We start from the raw sequence: 20,871 nt of genomic DNA, 5'->3' as shown, positions 1-20,871 counted from the left end.
ACATTTCTCATTTTCTTTCTACAGAAAAGAAAAAAGCAGGAGTATTTGAACAAATCACTAAGACTCATGGGACAATTATTGGCATTACTTCAGGGATTGTCTTGGTCCTTCTCATTATTTCTATTTTAGTACAAGTGAAACAGCCTCGAAAAAAGGTCATGGCTTGCAAAACTGCTTTTAATAAAACCGGGTTCCAAGAAGTGTTTGATCCTCCTCATTATGAACTGTTTTCACTAAGGGACAAAGAGATTTCTGCAGACCTGGCAGACTTGTCGGAAGAATTGGACAACTACCAGAAGATGCGGCGCTCCTCCACCGCCTCCCGCTGCATCCACGACCACCACTGTGGGTCGCAGGCCTCCAGCGTCAAACAAAGCAGGACCAACCTCAGTTCCATGGAACTTCCTTTCCGAAATGACTTTGCACAACCACAGCCAATGAAAACATTTAATAGCACCTTCAAGAAAAGTAGTTACACTTTCAAACAGGGACACGAGTGCCCTGAGCAGGCCCTGGAAGACCGAGTAATGGAGGAGATTCCCTGTGAAATTTATGTCAGGGGGCGAGAAGATTCTACACAAGCATCCATATCCATTGACTTCTAATCTTCTGCTAATGGTGATGTGAATTCTTAAGTGTGTACGTACGCAGCCTCCAGGGAATCATACTGTTTCCAGCAGCCAACCCTTTTCTCCCATCACAACTACAAAGACCTTGATTTACCGTTAACCTATTGTATGGTGATGTTTTTATTCTCTCAGGCAGTCTATATATGTTAAACCAATCAAGAAACTTACTCTATTCAGTGAAAACAATAATCTGTATTGCTTGGTGTCATTTATAGGAAGCACCGCCAGTTAAAGAGCATTGGAAGAGGTGGTTGGATGGACCCAGGCTCAGGCTGCCCATTCGTTTTAGCAACAAGAAGACTGCTCTTGACTGATAGAGCTCTGTCAATATTTTGATGCCACAATAAACTTTAAGATTTTCTTTTACATTCCTTTTATTTTTTCCTTTCTCTAAATTTAATTTCTTTTATAAGCCTATAGTTTTACCATTTCATTTTCTTACATAAATACAAGTGGTTAATGTACCACATACTTCAGTATAGGCATTTGTTCTTGAATGTGTCAAAATACAGCTAGTTACTGTGCCAATTAAGACCCAGTTGTATTTCATCCATCTGTTTCTTCTTGGCTAATCTCTGTACTTCTGCCTTTTAATTACTGGGCCCTTATTCCTTATTTTCTGTGAGAAATAATAGATGATATGATTTATTACCTTTCAATTATATTTTTCTCAGTTATACTAGAAAATTTCATAATCCTGGGATATATGTACTATTGCCAGCTATGACTAAAAATTTGAAAAAGAAAAATTTCTAGCAAGCCTTTGAAGTTTACCAAGTATAGTCACATTCAGTGATAGCCCATTCATTCCAGTAAACAGAGTCATTTCATTCACTTTGGGAGAGGCCTATAATTACATTTATTTGCAATGTTTCTCTTCGCTAGATTGTTACATAGCTCCCGGTCTATTGGTTTTGCTTACCGCATGTGGTAACCAAGGTTAGATGCCAGTTAAAATTCCTTAGAAACTGGATGAGCCTTGAGATTGCTTCTTACCTGGGACACGACATTTTTCTAGCTCTTATCAAGAATAACAACTTCCACTTTTTTTTAAACTGCACTTTTGACTTTTTTTATGGTATATAAACAATAATTTATAAACATAATATAAAAGCTCATTGTGTTTTTTAGACTTTTGATATTATTTGATACTGTACAAACTTTATTAAATCAAGATGAAAGACCTACAGGACAGATTCAGTGTTCACATCAGCGGCTTTGTATGCAAATATGCTGTATTGGACCTGGACGCTATTACTTATTGTAAAGACCTTGGTAATGTGGACATAAGCTCTTTCTTTCCTTTTGTTACTGTATTCAGTTTGTGATAAATTTTTCACTGTGTGATATTTATGCTCTAAATCACTACACAAATCCCATATTAAAATATACATTGTACCTGACCCTTTAATCATGTTATTTATGCCACCAAGGTTGTGGATCTTAAGGTATGTATGGAAAGGAACTCATTTATCAAATTGTAATACAGTCATGCCATTTAAAAGAGGTAAATTCTTGTTTTCTATATTTTGGTAGTAAATTCTCAATGAAATAAGTTGAAGTTTCACTGGATTTCATTAACTTTTAAATATTACATATATGTGTTTTCTCAGATTAGTGAAAGTTGTGACCTTAAATATGATACACATACACTGCCTCAGAATGCTTTCTTATATCAAAGTTTTTGTTTTTTAAAAGAGTAAATAATATTTAGGAGACAGAAAAACCTACACATAATGTATTCATGATTTAAATTTTTTTAAGTCAGCATAGTTTCTTGTTTTAAAAATACAACGTGGAAACATGAAAAGACGATGCATATAATATTCAGTGAACTAATACCAGAGACAGCTAAGTTTTTTCAGTAGTTATGCTAAATAAGCATTTTAGTAGGTAATTTATGCCAGCTAACATTTGAGCAGCATAATAAATACTTAATATAACAACAACTATGATCTTATTCATGATGATAAAAGGGAAGTTAGCATATTTTCTATGTAAAATTATACTCATTTTTTAAAATAGCTGTTAAACCTATATTTAATCTTTAGATTATAATAACAAATAATACAGTATGCTAAACTATATAGTCACTTGTAACTATATTTTTGTTTTTGAAATTTGATTTCTATTTTATAAGGTCTTGAAGAGGCCTACAAAATACAGAGCCTTTAAAGAAGACCTAACAGTAAAATAGAACAGAAGTACACGGTTTTATACAAGTCAACCTAGCAAGTAACATTTAGACAGTTTGGTTCTGAATTTTCTGGCTGCTAAAACAAACAGTTTTTGCTTTTCACAGTAGAAAAACTTATGTGCAGAGGCTAATTTCCTCTTGAACTACAGCATGAGGGTCTGTATATAGGAACATTTCTTCAGAATGTAAAAAAGATGCAAAATGCAGACAGAGGTTATAATGGTGCTTCTTAATCCAGTGAAGGCACAACTTAATGTTGTCTAGGAACATTGGTTTGGGGTCAGTCTGTATTTTCAGGGATACAACTAAAGAATCGAATGATCAATAGCTAAGCCAGCCTTAGCCTGTCATATGTTACACACCTTCACTGAATCATAGATGGGCATTAGAGCTCGTTTATTTCCTAAACTTGTCTATGCTTTTGGAAGAGGTGAGAATGGAACTAATAAATCTTAGGTATTATTGCCAGAATAATCCTAATTGCTGTATATACAGCCTTTAATCTTTGAGATCAGTGAGAAAACTTTACAAATTGCTTACTAAAATGACAGCCATGAAATTTAATAACAGAAGACATGAAATTTAGCCATCTTGTGGAATTCATTACACAGTATTAACTGTCACGCAGGGTACCCCACACAGTGTCCCAGTGTTAAACACATTTAACACAAAATGCAAATCTGGAGGGGGTAAATATCTTCAATTCAGAAACAGCATTAAATATACCTGTATAATACTGTCACCATTATCTTCCATCTGCAATTCACCATATCATCTCCCAAGTGCCCACAGATCTATTGCAGGAAACCTACTAATCCCAACATCTAAAACATGTAGGAATAAGGTATGATATTCCTTTTGTGTGTGGGGAGAGTTTCAATCTAAACGTTTAACAAAAAGCAAAGAACGTTCACATTTCACATCACAAAAGAGATTTCAAAGACTCCTTTAACCCGACAGCGCTTATGTCACTGTCTTTGTCATGTTTCATAGAATTGTTAGACTTTAAAAGAACCTCCTGAAAGTCTGCCTCTGAACATTTGTATGGTTCTGCCAATGTCTGATGAGAAGAATGCTTCCCTGTTTCAGGAGTGTGTTCACTGATGAGAGGGGACGGGAGAAGCCTGGTTGTGATTTCAGGAATAATTCCCAAAGGAGATTATGCTCTTATTGCAAAATGGGGTCTGCTATATATTGTTCATGTCACTTTATTGCAAGTATTAAAAATAATATGCCTTGAATCACACTGATTAGACCCAGAAGGATCATTGAGTTTTTGGTGGTTTTAAAGATCCAAGAAAGACTGTCTGTCCCAAGTGTATTAATGAGAAGACCGAAGCCCACAGAAGTGAAGTCAGCACCAGTGTCTCAAGAACCCCAGTCCCCAGTACTCTTTTTTTTTTTTTTTTTTTTTTTTTTTTTTGAGACGGAGTCTTGCTCTGTCGCCCAGGCTGGAGTGCAGGGTATGATCTCGGCTCACTGCAAGCTTCGCCTCCCGGGTTCACACCATTCTCCTGCCTCAGCCTCCCAAGTAGCTGGGACTATAGGCGCCCAACACCATGCCCGGCTAATTTTTTGTATTTTTAGTAGAGACGGGGTTTCACCATGTTAGCCAGGATGGTCTCGATCTCCTGACCTCGTGATCTGCCCGCCTCGGCCTCCCAAAGTGCTGGGATTACAGGAGTGAGCCACAGCACCCAGCCCAGCTGTAGGTTTTAAAAGTCAAGCACTTCTGTTTAGCAGCCCAGATGTTCCGTGTAAGCTTGTCAATCATTCTGAATTGAAATGTAATTTATTCTGTAATTTTTTCAATGCACTATATTTCTCCTTTTCTTTAAATGTATGTAACACTGTGTTCTACAGTTTTCCTGCCATGATTCCTTGGCACCGTGAATTCTTACTAAGCAATGTTTGTTAACAGTATACAGGCTTGATACTAGGCAGGAAGAGCTCCTGTGTTCTTGCTTTTCTGATCTTTTTTAAATCTAAAGGAGACGTGTATTCTAGAAATTAAACATTTGTGTGCCATATCTCTTGAGTTTTGGAGAATGATTGGAGTTTGAGTTACTATAAATAACAAGATTATCTTGGATATCTTTTTTAGTTTTCTGCAAAATCACTTATGTTTTATATACCTCTGCTAATAATTCAAAACTCTGAATTTCCTTTAACTTTTTAAAAATGTATTTTTGCAATTGGTTTAATGACTACAAAAGCCTAAAAAGCTAATGACTAGGGTGCATGTTTAGTATGCACTGTCTAGTGTAAGTTTTTTAAAAGCAATAGATTTTTATTAGAGATGAACTTCCAGGCCATATGAGAATATGCTTAATCCTAGATTTGGTATTTTACAGAAATGAATTTTGACTCGAACTAGAATTAAAAACTTGTTCTGATTTCCTTGCTTGCCTCAATTTCTAAAGTCTAGAAGTGGCAAAGAATTTAGATCACTTATACCAACAGAATCTGTATTTCCTTCCAGGGCAAAGTTGGCTTTTCCTATCCACTAGCTTCCAAAATACAATAATCCTAGTTATGATAAGGGCAACCTTATTTTATTACACTTAGAACCATTTTATGTTTTCAAATTCATTAATCTTCAAGTGAAGATGAACTAAAGAAAAAAATGCGTTTTGTCCCAGGTTGCCTGCAGGTTCCAGTCTGCTGCATCTGGTCACTGAAGAGGCAGTGAGGACTGTCACAGAGTGGGCTGGAGAGCCAAGGTGTCCTTTCGGGGTGCACAGTGCACCAGCCATAGCACAGCTTAGAAACATGGATGAGTATACCTCAAGACAGGTGAACACGGAATGGGGAGCAAAAGAAGGCAGAAACTACTCTGAGTTTCACAAGCATCAGGCACAGATCAGGGCACAAAGGAAGAAGAAAGAAGGTAGTTACCACTGGTCTGTCTCTGTAAATTGTTACAGAGGAATTTGTGTTATTTAGGATCAAGAAACAAGTGTTATTTAAAAGTCCTCTTACCGTCCAACCTTTGTCATACTCCACAATATCTGATGCCATTTAGGCCTCTGAGCCAGTACACATTTTATTGAAACTTTCTTTTGAGGCAGAGTCTTGCTTTGTAACCCAGGTTGGAGTGCAGTGGTGCAGTCTCAGCTCACTGCAGCCTTGACCTCTTGGGCTCGGGAGATCTTCCCACCTTAGCCTGCCTAGTAGCTGAGACTACAGGCACGCACCACCACACCTGGCTAATTTTTTAAAATTATTTTTGTAGAGACAGGGTTTGGCCATGTTGCCAGGCTGGTCTGGAACTCCTAAGCTCAAGCAGTCTGCCCGCCTAGGCCTCCCCAAATGTTGGGATTACAGGAGTGAGCCACTGCTCCCGGCCCAGCTGATTTTTTTGTTTTTTTGTTTTTAAAGAAATGGAGTCTCACTATGTTACCCAGGCTGGTCTCGAACTCCTGGGCTCAAGCAATCCTGCCTTGGCCTCCCAAAGAGCTGGGATTACAAGCATGTTGAAACATTTTGAGTAGTTGTTGATTGCTAAAGGAATTTTCATCAGAAATCTAGGTATTCAGCCATGCTTTCCAAATCTTGCTTTATTTTTCCATTGATAATATTGGTCCTACTAAGTGGTGGTTTAGAGAAGTATTCACAAATTTCAAACCAAAAAATTATGTGAATAGTAGGGGAGTTCTTTCTGTACCCTTGAGTTATTTTATCACTGTTGTGTGTACACCTCATAAGAAATTCCACTCTGAGAATGAGCACAAGGAACAGATAGGAAATGTGCAGCTGGTGCTGATGTGTAGCCCTGCGCCCTTCAAATCCATGTGTGCAGGCAGTCACTTCCTCAGTCATTAGCTTTTCATCTGAAACACCAAAGCTAGTGGTAGGCAGCTTCTGAGATGGTTCCCAGTGAAGCCTGCCCGCTGGTGTGCACTCTTGTATAACCTCCTGTCCTTGGGTGTGAGCTGGACTTAGTGACCTGTTGTTAGAACATGGGGAAGGGAGAGAGCACACCTGAGGTTTGGTGGCAGAAAGGCTCTGGCTTCTGTCTCCTTGCCCACTCTTACTTTCGTGCTTCCCTGCTCAGAAGGTGAGGTGTCCTTTGGAAAGGCCCATGCGACAAGAAGCAGAACTTTCCAGCCGACAGCTAACATGGAACTGAGGCCCTCATTCCAATAGCCTCCAACTGAATCCTGCCAACAATACACGAGTTTGGAAGGTGATCCACCCCAGTGGAACTCTTGAGATGACTGCAGCCAACACCTTGATTGCAGCCTTTTGAGAGACAAACCAAAATGTTTGTTTAAGTGCTAAATTTGGGGATAATTTTTATGCAGTTACAGATAATACAAAGCTAGAAAAAGAAAAAGGCATAATACAAATTTCAGCATCTTAATGAGTCTGCCAGCATCTGAAGAACTGAAATAAGGAGAACTGGTCTTCCTCCCGCATGAGCACCTGTCAGCTATCTTAGTCTTACCTTAAATAAAAACACTTAACCAAATACATTATCTCTCTCAAGGACAGCAAAAGATACTGAAATTTGATGATTCTGTATTTGAAATGTAAATCAGATTACAATTTAACTTTTGAATACTGTCCCTTTTAAGTCACCAAATCTCCTTTGAGTAAGATGAAATTATCTAAAAATGAATAAAGGATAAAATTCTTATTCTGATTCTATATTCTTTCATATTTCCAATCATATAACATTAACATTGGGTTTCGTAGAAGGCATGGCTAATTTACAACTCTATCATTGAAAAGATTCTTGGGACAACTGATTTACAAAAAAAACAACAAAAAGGCAGGTGTATCACTGAGAAAGAAAAGCCTTTTGTGTCCAGAACACATTCTACCCTCAAGAAGTGTAGCCAAAGCAGTTCTATAAAGAGATTTTTCTATTATGATAAAAAATATATACATAAATAAGATTTCCTGGAAGAGAATGCTCTTTTTTGCTTTGCTTTGGCCAAAATGATTAAAAGACCAAGTCAGGAAAGTTTTTCTTTCTGAATTGTTTTTGATAGCTGACTGACAGCCACAGCTACCTGCTATAAAAGATAAAATTGTATCTTTAGCTGTTATCAGTGCATAAATTTTTCCTTTGAATTTGAAGGAAGCTGCTATTGCTGACATTGTTTTGCCCTGTGGGTATAGTTATGGCCTAAGTCCTTTTCTGTTTTTTGTTGTTTGTTTTTTGTTTTTGAGAAGGAGTATTCGCTCTGTCACCCAGGCTGGAGTGCACTGGCGTGATCTCGGCTCACTGCAAGCTCCGCCTCCCGGGTTCATGCCATTCTCCTGCCTCAGCCTCCCAAGTAGCTGGGACTACAGGTGCCTGCCACCACGCCCAGCTAATTTTTTTGTATTTTTTAGTAGAGACAGAGTTTCACCCTGTTAGCCAGGATGGTCTCAATCTCCTGACCTCGTGATCCGCCCGCCTCAGCCTCCCAAAGTGCTGGGATTACAGGCGTGAGCCACCGCGCCCAGCCTAGCCTAAGTCCTTTTCTAATATGAATCTGTCAGCTCTTTGCCACTAGAAATAGTATGGTGCCTGTTACTTTGGAAGCACCTCCTTGTACTCCAAACTCTGCAAGAGAGGCACCAAATGAGCCTCTGTTGTTCCCCCATCCTGCCATTTTTAATTGCTAGATGGCAGTCTCTCCTTCTGGAAGGACCTCACTGAGCTGCTCTTCTGCAGGGGTGGGAGAAGGGCCTGCCTTTCCACAGGAGCCCTGTGGGTGTTCTCTGCATCATTCAAAAATAAGCACTCCCCACACGCCATACACTGTTCCTGTCCTGCTGTTACTGCCCCCCCACCTTTTTTTTTTTTCTGAGGCAGAGTCTCTATCACCCAGCCTGGAGTGCAGTGGCGTGATGTCGTTCACTGCAACCTCCGCCTCCTGGTTCAAGCAATTCTCCTGCCTCAGCCTCTAAGTAGCTGGAATATTTACGTGCCCGCCACCACGCCCGGCTAATTTTTATTAGAGATGGGGTTTTGACATGTTGGCCCGGCTGGTCTCGAACTCCTGACCTCAGGCAATCCACCCGCCTCGGGCTCCCAAAGTGCTGGGATCACAGGCGTGAGCCATCGCGCCTGGCCACTGCCTCATTTCTTGGCTTTTCCCCATTACCCACAAATAACTCACAGATTTTTTTTTTATGGAGTCTCCTTTTGTCACCCAGGCTGGAGTGCAATGGTGCAATCTCAGCTCACTATAACCTCCACCTTCTGGGTTCAAGCTGTTCTTGTGCTTCAGCCTTCCAAGTAGCTGAGATTACAGGCGTGTGCCACCACATCCGGATAATTTTTGCATTTTTAGTAGAGACGGGGTTTTGCCATGTTGCCCAGGCTGGTCTCAAACTCCTGACCTCAGATGATCTACCCGCCTCAGCCTCCCAAAGTGCTGGGATTACAGGAGCGAGCCACTATGCCCAGCCAGAAACTGCCTTTATCCAAAGCCACATCTTAAAGCATGTGCCGGGGAATGATTCTATTTTAAGCTGGCATTCTCACCTCTTCACCCTGAAAAAAAACAGCTTGCTTCTCTTCCCCTCATCAGGTAGGCAAAGAAAGTGATTGCACACTGTTTTTAATTGCAGGTTTACATAAACCCACAATTCGAGAGCATTGATTTGTTGGACTGTAATCTACACTTTAATACACTGAGCTGCATTTAGGCAGCATGCCAGATGTGTAAAGTTGGGATTTAATGACATTTCAATAGCAGCCCCAGAATTTAGTACAGTACTACTGTCGAATACTAATGTTCCACTAGCAAGAAAACAGAAACAGCTTCTTTATCAGTTACCTTTTTGTCCCTTTCTTGAAGATGGAGAAACTGAAAGCAATTAACTGTTTCTTGGAAACTTCATCTTATAAAGAAACTCCAGTCAAGAGCATCCCACCATAGTTGTGGCTATGTTCATGCCACTTTAGCAATCAACCAAAGATTAATTTTTAACACTTTAAAATATTATGCTGCCCATTTATGAAGTTGGGCATTTTCCTGATGACTTTATCAAGCCTTTTTACTTTCTGAAAGTGATTATGTACATGAAAAGTACTACAAACAAAGTCACCATGTGTTATTTCTGCTTTTCCATTTATTTTTAAATAGCAGAGGAGAAAATCTAACTTTTGAAAAAACACATATTCTTATCCTAAAGGATAGGGCTTCTCAAGCTCAGCACTGCTGATGTTTTGGACTGGGTAACTCCTTGCGGTGGGAGGGCCAGCCTGTGCACTGCAAGGGGCAGCAAGGGGCAGCAGACCACCCCCAGCAGTGATGAGCAAAACTGTCCCCAGACATGGCCAGTGTCTCCTCTGAGAAGGTGATACAGGGATGGAGAGGGGCAAAGTCAAGCCCAGTTGAGAACCACTGCTATAGAAAACAAAACTACACTAAAAACTGTTGAATTCTACTTTAAAGAAATATTTCAAACTTATGAAAGGGTTTGGACAACAATGAGCACCAACATACCTGGACCCTGCTAAAGAAGTTAATGTCTGTAAACACAATTGCACCCCACTGCGGTCCTCTCCTGGCTTCACTTTGCCCCAGAGATCCTGACCATGGTGGAGATCGTTCCCATGCGGGTATTAGTTAGAAGTTAACTGCTGTTTCTCTAACACTTGTGGCTGATCTTCAGAGTTTCTCATGCATATATCAAATCTACAATTGCTATTCCTACCCTCTTTCTGAACAAAACAAGAACCATACAACGCCTGAGCCATATTCACCCCTCTTCCATCTTATGTTATTTTCATTCAGTATTTTAGTTACTTGTTTTTTATATTTCCCCAAAATGGCCATTTTTTTTTAATCTTTATGTTCCTTTATTGGAGCAAGATTCCTGATCGGTATACAGTGATGTATTTACTAAACAGAGACCTGTGCAGAAATTACTGTCCATCTAGATACGTTGTTACACTTTTGCCTATTGATGGAATCGTTCCATTTATCAAGTTTTATACATCAAAAAGCTTGTGAATTTCACCAGACTGTCTGTTAATTCACCTCTGAAAAAAGTGGCATTTAATTTCAGCTATTATATTTTACAGCATTAAAAAGCTTATGCATTAGGGTACTTCTCTGCACAATGGCATTAAGCAGACAGAGCTGAGTCCATTATCCCACCCCAATGTTTTTGTTTTTATGGTAAATACTTAGATTTTTCTCTATGCTTATCTGCTCATTTTCTCTTCATACTTTATTGCATTCCAGACCTTACATCTGGGATGACTTTCCTTCTACCTTCCTTTAAAAATTATTTATTGACACTGCTGGGTGATCTGTTCAGTTTTTGCTTTTCGGAAAATCCCTGTTTCCTCCTTCTTGTATGATACTTTATCTGGGTATGAAAGACTGCGTTGACAGTTCCTTTCCCACAGTGCTTATTTCATGATCATGATCATGACTTCTCTTATAAACCTAAGTTCCCCTATCTTTAATCTGTCTTTTCCCACTTAACTGATTCCACAATATTGTTTAGCAATTTCACTACAATATGTCTACATGTGTATTTATTTTTATATTTTTCTTCTGAGTCCATATGCTTCTTCAATCTAAAGATAAGTATCATTCTGGAAAATTCTTTCATGTTTCTTAACTTTCAGTATTTCCATGTCTTCATATTTTCATTGTGATACACATTTTCTCTTAGCCACATCTCATCTTCTGTATAACTGCCCAATGAGTACTTAATGAGTACTTAATGTGAATGATTATATTGTTTATTTCCAGAAATTCTATTTAGTCCGTTTAATTTTTTTTTTTTTTAAGAGACGGAGTTTTGCCATGTTGCCCAGGCTGGTCTCGAACTCCTGAGCTCAAATGATCCACCCACCTTGGCCTCCCAAACTAGGATTACAGGCGTGAGCCACTGCACCTGGCCTAGTTCTTTTAAAAATTTGCCTGCTCTTTTTCTATGGTTTCTTTTCCTGTGTTTTTCTTTCTCTTTTTTTTTCCTCTTTAACAAATTTAACCGTTTTTTTTGTTTGTTTCTTTGTTTTTTGTTTGTTTTTTTTGAGACAGGATCTTGCTGTGTTCCACAGGCTGGAGTGCAGTGGCACCAACACAGCTCACTACAGCCTTGATCTCCCGGGCTCAAGTGATCCTCCCACCGTAGCCTCCCAAGTAGCTGGGATTACAGGCACATGCCACCATGCCCAGCTATTTTTTGCATTTCTTGTAGAGACAGAGTTTCATCATGTTGCCCAGGCTGGTCTCGAACTCCTGACTTCAGGTGACTTGCCCACCCCAGCCTCCCAAAGTGCTGGGATTACAGGCGTGAGCCACTGGGGTGCCCAGCTGATTTCCTTTTTTTTTTTTTTTTTTTTGAGACAGAGTCTCGCTCTGTCACCAGGCTGGAGTGCAGTGGTGCGATCCCGGCTCACTGCAACCTCTGCCTCCCAGGTTCAAGCGATTCTTCTGCCTCAGCCTCCTGAGTAGCTGGGACTACAGGCACATGCCACCATGCCCAGCTAATTTTTGTATTTTTAGTAGAGACGGGTTTTCACCATGTTGGCCAAGATGGTCTCAATCTCTTGACCTCATGATCTGCCCCCCTCAGCCTCCCCAAGTGCTGGGATTACAGGCGTGAGCCACTGCACCCAGCCTGATTTCCTTCTTTTTTAATGCTCGGTAGTATCCTATTATATGTAATGGGATACTATTATCCCATGGGGGTATGCATATATACACACACACACCACATTTTCTTTATCCTTCCTTCCACGGATGGTCACATAGGTAAATTCTGTATCTTGGCTATTGTGAATAGTGCTATGCAGTAAACATGGGAGTGCAGATATCTCTTCAACATACTGATTTCATTTCCTCTGGAAAATACCCAGGGTGGGATTGCTGGATCATATAGTAGATCCACTTTTAATTTTTGGAGAAACCTCCGTGCTGTTTTCCATAATTGCTGTACTAATCTACATTCCCACCTACAGTGTGCAGGGTTTTCCTTTAATGGCCATTCTAACAGGTGTGAAGTGATATCTCATTGTGCTTTTAATTTGCATTTATCTGATGATTCGTTATTTTGGGCAATTTTTCATATGCCTGTTGCATTTGTATGTCTTCTTTTGAGGGATGTCTGTTTAAATTATTTGTCCTGAAATCTTTTTTATATGGTTTATTTTTGTCGAATCAAGAAGCAATCAAGGAGCCTCTTGTTCTTCCAGAAGGTCATTTCAACGGTATGAGAGAGATACCATCAAGAGCTTCAGTCTGATCTCACATCCTCCTGGGGCCCACAACTCCTGCCAACTCCCTGGAGCTCTAGAAAGACCCCCCAGAGCACTGGCTGCACGTCACCATTGACTTTGTTCAGATGTGATAGGTTGACTAGTTTGTGGTGAAGTTACGTAGTACAATTTTTATCTGCAAATGCTAAGAGATAAGCCCAAAAAGAGCCTGTGTGGGCACTGGCACATTTATGTGAATATTCAAAACCATCCTCTTCCCAATTTTAAAAAAACCATGCCTGACAGTAGTTAAAGCAGTAAAGACAGATTTTATTCAGGAACTGTTGCAGTTGGGGAAAGAGCCCTCAGTGTGCAACTGGGCTCACTTCCGAATACAGCATGGACAAGTAGGGACGGTGGCCAGGAGCAGGGTGGGGCAGCAGGTGGAAAATTACGGAGAGTACGCGAGGGGTGCAGAGGGATTCTGGTTCATCAGATATAACAGGATTCTCCCCAAAGGCAGGTTAGAGTGGGCAGGCATTACCTGGAGGTGAGGGGTGGGAGAAGAATTCAAGCCAATATCGAGAGTGATTAGATACTGAGGTTGGGGATGGGGGTCCTCCACATTGACTTATGAAGATTTCTGCTACAGCTGGGTGACGGAGGCCTGAACAAGGACAGACTCCAAGGTTGAGGCCTAGAAGGCCAGAGGAATCTGACGTTTAGTTAAGGAGTCCGTATCACCACCAACAGCAGGATACGCGTTCCTCTCAAGGGCATACAGCATGTGCTCCAGGCTGGAACACACATTAGGACCCAGAACAAGTATTCACAAATTTAAGAAGTTTAAAATCATACAAAATATGTTTTCTAAACCACAATGGAATGAAACTAGAAATCAATAGCAGAAGGAAAACCTGAAAATGCACAGATATGTGGAAATTAACACTCCTAACCAGTGGGTCAAAAAAGAAATCACAAGGGTCATTGGAAAATATCTTGAAACGGAAACTGAAAATGAAAACACAACATCCCAAAACTTATGTGAAGTAGTAAAAGCAGTGCTCACAGGGAGGTTTATAGTAGTAAACACATTTTAAAAATAAAGATCTCTAGGCCGAGTGCAGTGTCTCACACCTGTAATCCCAGCACTTTGGGAGGCCAAGGCAGTTGGATCACTTGAGACCAGGAGTTCAAGACCAGTCTGGCCACCATGGTGAAACCCTGTCTCTACTAAAAATAGAAAAATTAGCCAGGCGTGGTGGTGCTTGCCTGTAATCCCAGCTACTCAGGAGGCTGAGGCACATGAATTGCTTGAACCCAGAAGGCAGAGGTTGCAGTGGGCCAAGATCACACCACTGTACTCCAGCCTGGACAACAAAGCGAGACCCTCTCCAAAAATTAAAAAGATTTAAAAAAAAAAAAAAGATCTTGAACCAGCTACCTAACTTCAACTTCACACCTAAACAAACTGGGAAGAGAAGAACAAGCTAACCCCAAAGTTAGCAGAAGGAAGGAAATATAAATATTATCAAATAATATTATAAATAATAAAAATAAGAGCAAAGATAAACTAAGTAGAGACTAGAGAAACATCACCTTTTATTTCTTCTTATGCATTGTGTGAAGAGAAAACCCAAAGTGGGTCACAGCTGTCAGTCTTTGTAACCTAGAAGTACATACTGCAGTGTAAGTTTCTTCCAGTTCAGTTTCCTTACATTGATGATAAAACTCTTGACATGCCCCAGCATCCATTAAACTGCCCTGAGCCCCTCATTCCCTATTTTTCTATACTTTTTTTCTTTTTTTTGAGACGGAGTCTCGCTGTCTCCCAGGCTGGAGTGCAGTGGCGCGATCTCTGCTCACTGCAGGCTCCGCCCCCCGGGTTCACGCCATTCTCCTGCCTCAGCCTCCTGAGCAGCTGGGACTACAGGCACCTGCCACCACGCCCGGCTAATTTTTTGTATTTTTAGTAGAGACAGGGTTTCACCGTGTTAGCTAGGATGGTCTCGATCTCCTGACCTCGTGATCTGCCCGCCTCTGCCTCCCAAAGTACTTTTTTTTTTTTTAAGAGACAGGGTCCCACTCTGTCGCCCAGGCTGGAGTGCAGTGGTGCTATCTATAGCTCCCTGCAACCTCCAACTCCTGAGCTTCAGAGATCCTGCCACCTCAGCTTCCCGAGTAGCTGAGATTAAAACCCTGAATCACTGCCTGGCCTTCTGTGATGTTCCTAAAGGAAATCTAGGGATACACTGTTCTTGCCCCCAACTAATGTATCGTCCATTGGGGACTCAAAGAAATAAAAGAGCACGTGAGAAACAACAAATGCTGGATTGACTGACCAGGAAGGAATCAAGCAGGGAGGCCCTGCAGCGCTTCCAGCGCTTTTCTGAAGGAGAAGAGGGACCAGCTGAGGAGGAGGTGAGCAGACTTCCTAACAACCGCACGACTCAGACTGCAGGGGGCCTTCCTCAGGTGCACAACAAATTGGGAACTGTGGGCTAAAATGAAAGTTTTGCTGAAAGAAAGGAGGAAGAAACCCATTGTGCCTCTGACTAAATGTAACCAGCCCCTTTCCTGCACCTCTAGCAGACTGTGTATGAGCTGGGGGTGTCCCACTCACCCAGGTATATTTTTTTTTTAAAAAAAAAAAAAAAAGGAGAAGCAGCCTGTGATTCTGAAGGAAGTAGAACACAGATGACTATTGAGGTTGCTCAGAATCGCCTGTGTACTTTCATGCACATCCAGACTCCTGGATCTGATGCCATTACACCTTTCCATCTTAATGAGTTGGAGATGAAAGGGAATAGAACAAGCTCCAAGGAAACCAGAAGAGATGAAAGGACCTGTTTCTTCAAATAACTCCAAAGACTTGAGAGACTCAGATTCCACTTGATGGAAAAAATGCCACAGCTCATGTCAGCAGTGGGAATGCAGCTGCAGAGAGCCCTGAAAAGAAATCGATGAGCCCGAGCCGTACAATATTGGGGCTCCCTTGATCTTGGTCAGTATGCCCTTGGGGATAATGTTCCTTCTCATTCAAGACAGAATGGACAAAACAAAGCCTTTGTGTTAGTCAAGACTCATTGACTTGAAAATAATAAAAATAACAACCTAACACAACTCAGTTTTTTGGGGTTTTTATTTCTATTTCTTATTTTTATTTTTATTTTTTAGAGGTGGGTGTCACTCTGTCATCCAGGCTGGAGTGCCATGGCATGATTATAGCTCACTACAGCCTCAGTCTCTTGGACTCAGCCACACCTGGCTGGTGATCAGTGGAAGAGTGTCTCCAGGCTGCCCAGCTCACCATGAGGTTTGTTCTCTGTGTGACCACATCCCAGCGCTCTCCTCTGCCAATAGTTTATGGCCCAAACCATGGTTGCCTGGTGTCACCTCCCAGCCTGCACCTGACCGTGGCTCGCTGTCCCTCATTTTCTCTCTGGCTATGGCCATGGGCCTGTACGTGAGGCTGCTTCCCTTCTGAACGGATTTCTGGCTTCCTTCTTCAACTGTGGCTCGAACTTTTATTCTGTTATTCATTCCACAAATATTGCCGGGCATTACCAACTGCCAAGTATGAAGGGTCTGTGTTGAACAAGGTAGACCTGGTCCCTGTTCATGTGAACTTAGGTGCCCTTAGAGAAGGTTGTTAAGCAATTAGAATACTATGAGAACAGGAGCCGTGGCTCATGCCTGTAATCCCAGCACTTTGGGAGGCTGAGGTGGGACAATTGCTTGAGCCCAGGTGTTTGAGACCAGCCTAGGCAACATAGGGAGACCTCCATCTCTGCTAAAAATTTAAAAATTTAGCGGGGCACGGTGGTGCGTGCCTGTAGTCCCAGCTACTCGGGAAGCTGAGGTAGAAGGATCACTTAAGCCCAGGAGTTTGAGGTTGCTGTGAGCCGTGATTGCAGCACTGCACTCCAACCTGGGCAACAGAGTGAGACTCCATCTCTAAAAATAAGTAAATAAATAATAATAAATAAAATAAAATAAAAATCTGACGAGTGATAGGAATTAGAAGGGCCTGCAAGAGCACGTGGCAAGACCCTAAACCAGTCTAGTGCTCAGAGAAGGGCTCTGTGAACACCAGATAGTTTGAAGAACAAATGTTGAGTTCAAAGTGGGCTGTGTTGTATGTGCAGGACCTGGAGACATCTGGGTGAGTGTCTCACGCTTTGGATTGTGTGGCCTGCTGCTGCTCTGGGCAAGCGCTCTCCCACCCAGACCCGACCCAGTGCCCAGGGACCCAGCCAACACAGGCCTGAAAGGCCCCATGCTCTCCAAGTTCACCTTGAACATGATGCTGACACATCCAGGTTTGTCATCAGAATGTCCCAGGCCAGTAAAAGAGATGAAAGGGAGCTAAAAAGATGCTCTGTGTGAAACAAGAGCTGCTCCCGGGAAGCCGATAATTACATGCTGTGCTTATCATGCTGAGTTGTCAAAAAAGCTTTCTTCTAAGCACCAAGCAATTAAGAAGGGGGCAGCAAATATTTGCTGATTGATTGATGATGGTTCCCAGGGATGGGCCACGAAAACAAGAGTTCTAACTGAGGCAGGCATAACAAGCAGCATGGGGTCAAAGAAAGGGGTGAGAAGCAGAGATGAGGGGGGCGGCGCTGGCGGGGCGGCCTGGCACATGAGCTCAGTATAGTGAGGTTCCCACCTCTGTCCCCTCCCCTGGCTGGCTTTTACCTCTCCTTGCTACCAGTCTCACTCCTCCTCCTTTCTCCCTCTCCTCCTCCAGCCTTTGCTCCTCTTAATGACAGTTCTGATTCTCCGGGCTCCCTGGAAGAGCCCCTCCCAGACCCAGCTCTGGGCCTCCCTAAGCCCTTCCCTTAAGGGTGGTGCCACCCCCAGGCTCACCAGAGCCCTCTAGGTGGGCCTCAGCCACGGGTGTGGGACTGAGAAAGTGCTGAAGTTTTCCAGTTCTGGAGTTCACGCTACGAGTATTTGAATGTAATATCCCCTGTAAACCAAGGATTGCAGAGAAAGCTTTCTCAGACTGAAATACATGTGGTAAGAGGGAAATGATTTTTTTCAAGTTTACAAAAAGATCAGAACTGATTATGGCTAATAACACACAAGAGGAATATGGAAAAAGCCGGCCGTGGGGAGGGGGGTGCATGCCTGTATCCCAGCTACTCGGGAGGCTGAGGCAGGAGGATCGCTTGAGCCAGGAGGTCAAAGCCAGCCTAGGCAACATAAACCATGGCTCTTGAAAAAAAAAAGATTTTTAAAAAATCTTTCTTCTAGAGGCATTAAAAAAAGGGTTAAAAAAATTTCAACTATAGGCTGGGCACAGTGGCTCACGCCTGTAATCCCAGCAATTTGGGAGGCCAAGGTGGGTGGATTGCTTGAGGTCAGGAGTTCAAGACTAGCCTAGCCAACATGGTGAAACACCGTCTCTACTAAAAATACAAAAATTAGCCAGGCATGGTGGCACACGCCTGTAATCCCAGCTACTCAGGAGACTGAGGCAAGAGAATTGCTTGAACCCAGGAGGCGGAGGTGGCAGTGAGCCGAGATCAACAGAGCCTGGGCAACAGAGCAAGACTCTGTCTCAAAAAGGAAAAACAAAAAATTCAACTATAGTTATAACTGAAAGCAATACCCATACACTTTCCCCACACCAGCAAAACTGGAAATTGAAAATTGCATGTGACTGTGGCCACAGACAAGCTCTGGGCGCCCTGAGCCTTGGACTAACCCAGCACCTTCCACGAGGAGGCCAACCTCAGCTGTTCCCTGCTGTGGATTTACCCATCAAGCCAGTGCCAATTCAGTCTGAGGCTGGAACAGCCAATGGAGAAAGTGACTTTATTGGGATTTCACCTCACTCGTTGGGAGGAACAGAGACGTCATCCCTGCTCCAGGACACTGCCCTCCTGGATCAAAAGGAGGCCACCTTTTCCTGCACCATAGGCCTTTATTAATTATTTTAATAATCTTTCACTACCAAAGCAATATATGTGAATTTTAGAAAACAGGAAAATACTGATGATCCCCAAATAAAAATAACACATTTCCAACCACTCAGAGATTACCACTATATCTCCTTCATCTACATCCTTCCAGATTTTTCTGTGTATTTATATATATGTGTGTTGTTTTTACTAAAATGAGGTCACACCATACATATTGATTTTTTTCCTTTCAACTTTCATTGCGAAAATGTCAAACCTACAAAAAATTGAAAAAATGGCTCCCATTCATGAATTGGTGCCATTTTGCCATGTTCGTCTTGTCTGTCTCCCCAGTGTCTATATAGATTTCTCTATATCTACGTCCAGACATAGCGAGACCCATAGAGTAATACATAGAGAGAGATTAACCATTTGAGACTAAGTTGCATATATCATGATCCTTCCCCCTAAATACCTCAGCATGTATCTCCTGAGAACAAGGATGTCCACCTACACCACACACAATTATCACATCCAAGAAATTTAGGCCGGGCATGTGGCCCATGCCTATAATCCCAGCACTTCAGGAGGCCAAGGCAGGATGATTGCTTGAGCCCAGGAGTTTGAGACCAAATTCGGCAACATAATGAGACTTCATATCTATGAAAAAGTTTTTTAATTAGCTGGGCATGGTGGTGCACACCTGCAGTCCCAGCTACTTGGGAGGCTGAGGCAGGAGAATCCCTTGAGCCCAGGAGGTTGAGGCAGCAGTGAGCTATGATCACGCCACTGCACTCCAGCCTAGGTGACAGAGCAAGACTCTGTCTCAAAACAAAAAACAAACAAACAAAAAAAACATATTTCACACTGATACAATATTATTAACTAATACACAGTTGATATTCAATGTCCCTTAATTGCCTAATCCTTACCTCCTAATCCTGTCCCTTACAGTTGGCACTAAAGGTTGGGTTATTCAGGAGTTCACACCAAGATGGACTGGGGGTACAAAATGTTTGTTTGTTTTTGGGACGGAGTCTGGCTTTGTTGCCCAGGCTGGAGTGCAGTGGCACCATCTCAGCTCACTGCAAGCTCCGCCTCATAAGGCATCTGTGCCTGGGAAAGGAAGCAGGACTGAGCAGAGGAAGAACTGCCACATGGGCCTGACACAGCCTCAGTCCACCTGATGGGGAAGCTCTGGAGTGAGAATTGCCCATCACATTGTCCTATATGGAGCCAGAAGGGCCTTGATGGCCCCTTCTGAATCAGTATGCATGGGGCTGACCTTGGGCAAGGCAGTTCTCCAGCTGAAGCAGATCCCGAGAGTGAACAGCAGGGGCCGTCTGCTGGCCACATTCTCGGCAGGAGGCAGCCCGTTGCAGGGGTATCTGGGTGGCACACCTCCATATCTTCTGGATCCGATCGAGGGTCACATGTTACATTAAGTCATCACGTCTCTTCAGTCTCCTTTAAATTATAACATTTCCGTCTTTGTCCATTTGGATTGCTATAACAAAAATACCATAAACTGAGTGGCTCATAAACAACAGAACTGAATGTCTCCCAGTTCTAGAGGCTGGGAAGTCCAGGATCAAGACACTAGCAGATTCAGTACCTGGTGAGGGCCTCTTCCTGGTTCATAGATGGCTGTCTTTTCACTATGTCTTCACATGGTGTAAGGGGTGGAGGATCTCTCTGGGGCCTCTTGTTTAAGGGCACTGATATGGTTTGGCTCTGTGTCCCCACCCAAATCTCATCTCAAATTGTAATCCCATGTGTCAAGGGAGAGACCTGGTTGGAGGTGATTGGATGATGGGGGTGGTTTCCTCCATGCTGTGCAGGTGAGTGCTCATGAGGGCCAATGGTTTTAAAGTGTGGCACTTCCCCATTGCTTGCTCTCTCTCCCCTACTGCCATGTAAGACATGCCCTGCTTCCCCTTCGCTTTCCCCCATGACTGTGAGTTT

General features: G+C 42.3%; 1 protein-coding gene and 1 long non-coding RNA gene across 6 annotated transcripts in view; one reads left to right on the top strand and one right to left on the bottom strand.

The window, feature by feature from the left end:
• The window catches only part of NETO2 (neuropilin and tolloid like 2), a 67,492-nt gene extending 62,636 nt beyond the window's left edge, over positions 1–4,856 (top strand). For all 5 annotated transcript variants that reach the window (XM_055297937.2, XM_055297938.2, XM_055297940.2 and 2 more), the window contains one exon: positions 25–4,856. In XM_055297937.2, coding sequence (XP_055153912.1) covers positions 25–605 — 581 coding nt within the window. In that variant the 3' untranslated portion in view covers positions 606–4,856. The remainder of the gene's footprint in view (positions 1–24) is intronic.
• An 8,447-nt stretch (positions 4,857–13,303) lies between these two features.
• On the bottom strand, positions 13,304–20,548 carry LOC129457805 (uncharacterized). The gene is made up of 3 exons (XR_010114220.1): positions 20,192–20,548; positions 14,594–14,663; positions 13,304–13,538 (listed from the first exon to the last, which is right to left on the bottom strand). It is a non-coding gene; the product is annotated as an uncharacterized lncRNA (long non-coding RNA).
• Positions 20,549–20,871: the final 323 nt, after the last annotated feature.

Source organism: Symphalangus syndactylus, chromosome 11 (genome assembly GCF_028878055.3).
Source record: "Symphalangus syndactylus isolate Jambi chromosome 11, NHGRI_mSymSyn1-v2.1_pri, whole genome shotgun sequence".
NCBI classification, from domain to species: domain Eukaryota; kingdom Metazoa; phylum Chordata; class Mammalia; order Primates; family Hylobatidae; genus Symphalangus; species Symphalangus syndactylus.
This window is presented reverse-complemented; position numbering and strand designations above follow the sequence as displayed.